General features: G+C 41.9%; 1 protein-coding gene across 4 annotated transcripts in view; it reads left to right on the forward strand.

Moving 5' to 3' along the window:
* Positions 1 to 1,597, forward strand: part of LOC104337807 (E3 ubiquitin-protein ligase TRIM23) — a 72,159-nt gene extending 70,562 nt beyond the window's left edge. For all 4 annotated transcript variants that reach the window (XM_075411822.1, XM_075411823.1, XM_075411825.1 and 1 more), the window contains exon 10: positions 542 to 1,597. In XM_075411822.1, coding sequence (XP_075267937.1) covers positions 542 to 700 — 159 coding nt within the window. In that variant the 3' untranslated portion in view covers positions 701 to 1,597. The remainder of the gene's footprint in view (positions 1 to 541) is intronic.
* The last annotated feature ends 7,330 nt before the right edge of the window (positions 1,598 to 8,927 follow it).

Consider the following 8,927-nt stretch of genomic DNA (forward strand, 5'->3'; position numbering starts at 1 on the left):
TTTTTTTTTTTAGCTTATTGCTGAGATGAAATTTAGAAAAATTGTAAGATGGACATTATTCTCTGCTAAAATCTGAAAGAGGGACAGTGATTTGTTGACAGTAAGTCATTATGGTTTTGAGGCAAGTGATGCCAAAAAATCTAGCTTTCCCTCTTATTTAATGCTTTTAATCTCAAAGTAACAAATACTGATTTAAAGATTAGTTACATAAAGATTTACCACCTTCATGTTCAGATTTTTTAGGCATTTACAGTTACACTATCTGAAATCCACGAAGTTTTTGACAGATGGTGAAAAACTTTGTCTAGATAAAAGGAGAATTCTGGTTCTAACTTTTACATCAAAAAAGATGTAATGAAGTTAATTGGAAGTTCTTAATTTTACTTCTACCTTGAACATGTCTTGTATTTCTCCTGTAGTCTTGTATTTCTTATATCGCCTACAAGTGTCTCATTACAATCGTTTGTATAAATGTGGTTAAAGAAGATAAGAATCTAGCTGTTTTGTTTACTTCCTAAATCTTATCGTTTTGCTCTTTCAGATTCTTATAAACAAATTAATGAGCACACCACATGAACCCTATGTAACAATCAATGAGTCATTTTGGCCACCTTATCTTGAGCTGCTGCTACGATACGGAATTGCCCTGAGACATCCAGAGGATCCAAACAGAATACGCCTAGAAGCCTTTCACATGTAGCATGACCTACATGGTTACTTCGGTTCAAAATGGAGCACCAGTAGTCTTGCGTGGGGGCTTAGACACCCTTACATTTTTTGATAAGCTTTTCTTCTTATCAGCAACCTCTTCTTGTTGGGTGGATTGGTAATTCTTTTTCTTCTTTAATAAAGTGTATATTTGGTCAGACGAAATACAAAAAAACCCAAAAATTTCCACTTTAAGTACTCACAGTTAAGGCTTTCAGTTTTATGGCAAGTGATACCAATATTTGCATTGTGGGGGGTTTTTCAGCTACTTAAATAACATGTAAATTCAGGTAATAGACAAAATAAAGATGCTTAACAGACCTTTTTACATTTTACTTTTTAAAAAAATCATACTTTATACATGACTTTTTAATGTTAATTTCTTAGATTGCTTTAAATCTTCTCAATTTCCTTTAGTATTTTGTTGCACTCTGTAGAGGCAAAATTTGAAATAACTCAGCTCCTTCTGTGCATGGCCTTGCAGACATTTGGAACTGACAGTGAAGCATCATCCCAAGAATGTGTTTGGGTTTTTTTTCCAGAGCCTTTGCAAACAAATTTATTGGCTTTAAGATAAACACTTAGGAAAGCTGACACATCTTTCTGAGGGAAGGACTGCAGATGTTGAGTGTGCAACTCTACAACTGCATGCTTCCTAAACAGCTCATACTGTGTTATGCTATATTGCCTAACATTATCTGTCTTGACTTTTTCAGATCTAGTTTATCAAGGCTTATAACAGATCCATGTTCTGTTGATGTCTACAATTTCTGTTAGGTCAATTGACAGTTACTTTCAAAATAAACGCTGACATTGTGTCATCCTAATCTGCTTTTCTATAGCCCTTGTTACTGTCGTCCATGGGTGCACAAATTTTGCCCAATTTTACACAAATAGTCTGAAATTCACCCCAGAATTGAAGCTGGAAATTCTACTCTTGCAGATCTGTAGTGACTATAACCTTGGGAAATAAAATATGTGTTTTATTCACCAAATTTCAGTTTATTGAGGTAGGAACTTTAATGATTTTTCAGTTCACAGGAAAATAAAGGGTTGTATAGAATCATAGAATGGTTTGGGTTGGAAGGGACCTTAAAGATCACCTAATTCCAATCCCCCTGCCATGGGCAGGGACACTTCCACCAGACCAGGGTGCTCAAACCCCATCCAACCTGGCCTTGAACACTGCCAGGGAGTGGGCATCCACAGCTTCTCTGGACAACCTGCACCAGTGCCTCACCACCCTCATATTAAAGAATTTCTGCCTTATACCTAATCTAAATGTACCTCCTTCAGTTTAAAACTGTTACCCCTCGTCCTGTCACTATTCTCCCTAATAAAGAGTCCCTCCCGATCTTTCCTGTAGGCCACCTTTAAGTACTGAAAGGCTGCAATAAGGTCTACCTGGAGCCTTCTCTTCTCCTGGCTGAACAGCCCCGACTCTCTCAGCCTTTCCTTATAGGAGAGGTGCTCCAGCTCCTGATTGTCACAGAATCACAGAATCACAGAATGTTAATGGTTGGAAGGGACCTCTGGTGATCATCTAGTCCAATCACCCTGCTAAAGCAGGTTCATGTAGAACATGTTGCACAGGACCTCATCCAGGTGGGTTTTGAATATCTCTAGAGAAGGATACTCCAAGTTGTGGTTTGGCCCAGGCCAGCACCAAAGGACCACACGGCTGCTCTACGGCCCCTCCTCCTGCTGGGGTGGGGAGGAATCATAGAATCGTAAGTTGGAAAAGACCTCTTAAGCTCATTAAGTCCAACCATCTGCCCAACACCACTGTTCCTACTAGACCATATTCTGAAGTGCCACATCTACGTGTTTTTTAAACACCTCCAGAGATGGGGACTCAACCACCTCCCTGGGCAGCCTGTTCCAATGTCTGACCAATAAAAAGGAGAATAGGAAGAAAAAAGGCAAAACTCATGGGTCTGAAGAAGGACAGTTTTACACAACAGCAAAGCAAGTGAACAGTACAACAACAATACTGATAAGAAGAATGTACAAAAAAATACAGGAATACACAGAGCAGCTGTCTCATGGCCTGATGCCCAGTGTGCTCCCAAGCCGTGACTCACCTCCCCCGGCCAACTCCTCCACTCAGCACTGAGCATGATGGCACAGGGTATTGAATACCAGGTTTGTTGGGCCAGTTTGGGTCAGCCGGCCTGACTGTGTCCCCTCCTGGCTTCTGGTGAAAATTAACCCTGTCCCAGCAGAACCCAGGAGACTCCACAACCCCTCTGGGCAGCCTGTTCCAGTGCTCTGTCATGCTCAAAGTAGAGAAGTTCTTCCTCATGTTCAGCTGGATCTTCCTATGCTTCAGTTTGTGCCCATTGCCCCTTGTCCTGTCGCTGGGCACCACTGAAAAGAGTCTGGCCCCATCCTCCTGACACCCACCCTGAAGATATTTCTAGGCATTTACAAGGTCCCCTCGCAGCCTTCTCTTCTTCAGGCTGAACAAGCCCAGCTCCCTCAGCCTCCCCTCGTAGGAGAGATGTTCCAGTCCCCTCATCATCCTCGTAGCCCTCTGCTGGATTCTCTCCAGTAGCTCCTCATCTTTCTTGAAGTGGGGAGCCCAGAACTGGACAGACTACTCCAGATGGGGCCTCACTAGGGCAGAGTAGAGCAGGAGGAGAACTGCCATTCAGCCAGTTCTCAATCCAGCCCACTGTCCACTCATCCAGCCCACACTTCCTCAGCTTCCCTAGGAGGATGTTATGGGAGACAGTGTCGAAAGCCTTGCTGAATTCGAGGCAGACAATATCCACGGCTCTCCCCTCATCTACCCAGTCAGTCATGCCATCGTAGAAGGCTACCAGATTGGTGAAGCATGATTTCCCCTTGGTGAATCCATGTTGACCACTCCTGATAACCTTTTTCTCCACTTGTTTAGAGACGACATCCAGAATGAGCTGCTCGATCATCTTTGTGGCCCTCTTTTTTCTTATGCTGAGGGCTCCAGAGCTGTACGCAGGACTCCAGGTAAGGTCTCACCAGAGCAGAGTAGAGGGGCAGAATCATGTCCCTCGGCCTGCTGGCCATGCTGCTTTTGATGCAGCCCAGAATATGGTTGGCTTTCTGGGCTGCAAGTGCACATTGCCGGGTCATGTCCAGATTTTCATCCACCAGTACACCCAAGTCCTTCTCCACAGGGCTGCTCTCAATCCACTTCTTGCCCATCCTGAATCCACATTTGGGATTGCCCCGCCCCATGTGCAGGACCTTGCACTTGGCCTTGTTGAACTTCATGAGGTTCACATACTCTGAGTATCAACACAGCTTGGTGTCATCTGGAAACTTGCTCAGCGTGCGCTCAGTCCCGTTGCCCGTGTCACTGACAAAGATGTTAAACAGTGCTGGTCCCAATATACAGAACCCTGAGAAGCGCCACTCCTCACTGGTCTCGACTTGGACATTGAGCCGTTGACCAGAACTCTTTGAGTGCAATTGTCCAGCCAATTCCTTCTTCGCCAAGTGGTCCACCTGTCAAATCCATGTCTCTCCAATTTAGAGACAAGAGTGTCATGGGGCACAGTGTCAAACGCTTTGCTCAGGTCCAGATAGATGACATCTGTTGCTCTTCCTTTATCCCCCAATGCAGTAACCCCATCATACAGGGCCACCAGATTTGTCAGGCACAATTTGTTCTTAGTGAAGCCATTTTGGCTGTCACCATTCACCTCTCCATTTTCCAGGTGCCTTAGCATAGTTTCCAGGAGGATCTGCTCCATGATCTTGCCAGCACAGAGGTAAGACTGACTGGCCTGTTGTTCCCCAGGCCTCCCTTTTTTCTCTTTTTAAAAATGGGGGTGGTGTTTCCCCTTTTCCAGTCAGTGGGAACTTCACCAGTCTGCCACAGTTTTTCAAATATGATGGATAGTGGCTTAGCAGCTTCGACTGCCAGTTCCCTCAGGACCCTCAGATGCATCTCATCAGGTCCCATAGATGTGTGCACTTTCAGGTTCCTCAGGTGGTCTTGAATCTGATCTTCTCCTACGGTGGGGCAGTACTTCACTCCCCCAGTCCCTCCCTTTACCATCTGTGAATTGGGTGGCATGGCCAGAGCACTTGCTGATGAAGACCAAGGCAAAAAAATTGTTGAGTACCTCAGCCTTCATTTCAATTGTAGCCACCTCTCCTGTTTCACTCATCATGAGGGGTACAGTTTCTTTCATCTTCCTTTGCTGTCCTGTGTACCTGAATAAACCCTTTTTATTTTTTATGTCCCTCTCCAAGTTCATCTCCAGCTGTGGCTTGGATTTCCTGGTTCCCTCCCTGCACTCTTGTGCCATCTCCCTATAATCTCCCCAGGATGTGTATCCCTGCCTCCACTGCCTATGCATTTTGGGTTTGTGTTTTAGTTTGGCTAAGAGGTTTTGACTTAGCCAAGCTGGCTTCCTGCCTCTCCTGCCTGACTTCTTGCACATCCGGATTGAGAGCTCTTGCGCCTTAAGAAAAATGTCTTTAAAAATCTCCTACCTCTCATTTGCTCCTTTGCCTCTGAGGCAGCTTCCCAAGGGATTCCATGCACTAAACAGCCAAAAGTTTGGCCTGCTGAGGTTTAGGGTCAAAAACCTAGACTCTACTTTTTACCCATCCTGTACCCCTCAAGATTGAGAATTCTACCAGGGCATGATCACTGCCGCCCAGGCTACCTGCACTCTTGACCTCCCCAGTATGTTCTTCTGCATTAGTGAGCAAAAAAATCATTATCTTCTACAGTTTTGAGTGAATGTGGTTCATCTTACCCACACAACTGGTGATTAGGCATGAGTATAGATCCCAGTGTTGTGCATGAACATTGACATTTTTGTTCGATACTGCTTGCTCAACTGCTCTCTGTTATTCAGTCTACCTCTAATATTTGACTAATCTACACACGTTTACCTTACAGTACTTTTAATGAATTATTCAAATAGCTAAGTTTCTTGGTTTTGCTTTCTAGCATTGTCTCATTAGATTTTTTTCTTCGTTTGTTTTTAAGTATTTTGCATTCTGCTGTCCTTTCACCTTACTACTAATATTACGAAGCTCAAATACTTCATTGACTCTGGATGCCTGCTTCTGTGGTGACATTGGTAAGTTGAAGAAAAAAATTTTAAGCTCTAAGTAGCTTCTCTAGTTTTAAAAAGAAAAAAAAACCCAACCCACCCCACCCCACAAAAACCCCAAACCACTGAGGAGATGGGATAGTCTATAAATGGGTGCTCTAGAGAAGATGCAGTATTCATTATTTTTCACAACACAAAATCAGATCTCATCCAAGTAAATTATCAGAACAGATTTTAAAGAAAGAACTTAATACAAAGCTTTATATTAAATTGTAGAACTCGCTGTCATAAAATGTGTTGTAAATGTTAAGCACAAATATTCAAAAATTTACAGAAGTTTATAAATTTTAGATTCATAAGTGGTTATTAAAGAAAACTGGCAGTCAGCTGTTTCAGAAATCCCTATCCTGCTAATAATTTGACCCTGAGAAGATATACATAGATAATCCTTGAGAGCCTCCTGCAGCTCCAAAGTATCTTATTGCATTCCCAAAAGCCTTTCTGCTTAGGCTTGGGACACGGTTAGAACCCAAAATTTCAATGTAGAGATTTTTCCTTAGACTCTATTCAGTCACTGACTACAGCAAAGAAAAGCTGTAGAAAGAAGTAATCCATCTTCTCTCGTGGCCTAAAATGCATCATCAGTTTTTAAGGGAAACTGTTTCAGACTGAAACAGAGATAGCTGGAAGCTGTAGCGCCTAGAAAAATCCTGGCGAGTAAATGGAAGAAGTTCAAGGCAGTAATTAAGAACAGATCTTCGTTATGAGAAAAGCCTGGAACAGTATCTTCCATTAATAGTATCAACAATCAGGAAGGTTAGGGAGTACATCGGAAGACAGAGTAGGGTAACTTCTCCATTTTTTTTCTCTGTGCACGTCTAAGTGACAGTTGTTAAATTGGAATTAACTGTTCTGTAAATGCTAATGTTGGGACTTTACCTATGTGCATTCTATGAAATGAGGATTTGTTCAGCTTAATGTCGATTTTTAACTCTACAAAGCTAACATTGAAAAAAACTGGGAAGTTCAATGAACATTCAGAGCTGAGTAAGATGAAAATTTTATCTAACCCACAGCACAGTCATCCATTCGTTGATTGTGACATTTTACTGGATAGTATGAGCATGGATAGTTACAGATTTTCTTAGAGGAGAGATACTGACGGGTTCAATTAGCTGGACGCCTCTGTCACTTCACAATAATCATTTTGTGCCTGGCCCCAGTCAAGGGCAACAATGAGCAACCTGCATTTACTTTCTTTACATAACTATATCAAGTACATTTACTAGTGTAAAAATTAATATACCATTACAAAGCACTTCATTGTGAAAAAGCCACAAAGGATCAGAGGAAAGACATGAGCTTTCTACCAATGGTAAAGCTGTGCCACTAGAACAGCTTAACAGGTGCTTAGCATCCAGCGTGCTGTTGGGTTTTCTAAATGAGCCTGTTTGTACCGTTTCAGCTGCATGGGCCAGGAAGAGAGCCAAGTCTTTTTGTAATCACCAATGTGAAGAACTTAACTGAGATTCCTATACGTTTGTATAATCACTTTTTAAATCTATGTACTTTTTTTAATATCCAGAATGTCCTGTGACAAATAGTTTCACAGTTTAACTACCTACAATGTAAAGTAGGATATCCAGTTGTTTACCAGAAATAATACTGACCTGTCCTGGATAACATCAATAGACATTTTCTGTTAGGACACATTTTCATGAGGATGAATCACACTGAGCTACTCGCAGTATAGAGGTCTACACAGTAGATGTGTTTTAGGGTGCATTTTTATACCCCTTTGTGCCTGCCTTATGCTGCTGGTACTGAAGGCCATACACCCTATTCCTCCCTACTCAGTGTTCCCCAGGCTTCTTTTCTCATTTCCTGCTACTTAGGATAAATTGTCTTGGTGACGAGAAACCTCAATAAGGAGCAGACCTGTACAGTGCGTTTAAATCTAACACTGAGTATTAAATCTGTCACTTGAGTATGCTGTCCAGCTTCACGGAAAAAATTTCTATTTTCTGTGTGGTTTGGTGTAGATTCCATTGTACATATCTTTGTACCTTAAGTATGCAAGTTCATAAACTCTTGAATAGCTTTTTCTTAGAGCTATATATACACACCTTGTCCATTAAGTGCAAGCACAAGGTCAAGATGGCATTGAAACTCTCCCTCGTATTGCTCATGGCAAGAAAACTCAGTCAGGATCAATAGAAGAAAAAAATTACTGTTTCTTTCATGGACATCATTTTCTGGGTATGTTACAGCTTCGCTCCCCCAAAGTTAGAGACCACTCAGGCATAGACACCGATATTCCACACCTCCCTAGGCTTCAGTTGTTGGTAATGACTGAAACTAGTCTGTCATAATTGTTTCATGTCATTAACCCACAAACACGGTAAGTAAATCTTCTGCCCCAAAAGACTACACATCCCTGACAAATGCTGCAGTCATTGCTCTTGCTCTCTTTCATCCTGCACCTGAATACTCAGATAGAACCTGTGGGCATTTCTTATCTGTTACTGTCCTTCAGCCAAAATTTAAGAAGCCTTAACAGTTACCCTTACTTCAAAATAAGATATCTGTGATTACAAGGGGAAGAATTATAAGAAGCATTGTGACCATTGATACCAGCATGTTTATAATTAGCTGCGCTTTGGAGCCTATCACTTTGACGTTAATTTCATCAGCATCAGCTCTGTGACAAAGGGATCACATTTTCAGGTTCACATGCTTAGTGCCATATTTCTAAATTAGTACAAATGCATCTAACTTATAATGAAAAGTCAAGCAAAGTGAATTCACTAAAACATTGTGGACCAATAACACAAGGCAGGGATGATAACAAAAAAGCATTCACTGCTGAAACCAAGTATGCCAGCCTAGACAAGCAAGTTCTTCCTGGTACCAAAATACACCTTTGAAAACATTGTCCATCTTGATATACCAGATATGGCAGTAGTTATCACAAAACTAAAATCCAGAAAGCATCCTATAGTGAGGTCTGACACGAGTGATGGCAAACATACCACCTGTGGACTGCTGTAACTGTTGTCATCCTTGAGATTACACTTTTTTAAAGTGCTGAACTGAAGCTCTGACACACATCTTGGAAAAAACCAACGCATTTCCCAGAACCTACAGGTGATGTTTTTT

This window comes from Opisthocomus hoazin, chromosome Z (assembly GCF_030867145.1).
Source record: "Opisthocomus hoazin isolate bOpiHoa1 chromosome Z, bOpiHoa1.hap1, whole genome shotgun sequence".
Taxonomy (NCBI): Eukaryota; Metazoa; Chordata; class Aves; order Opisthocomiformes; family Opisthocomidae; genus Opisthocomus; species Opisthocomus hoazin.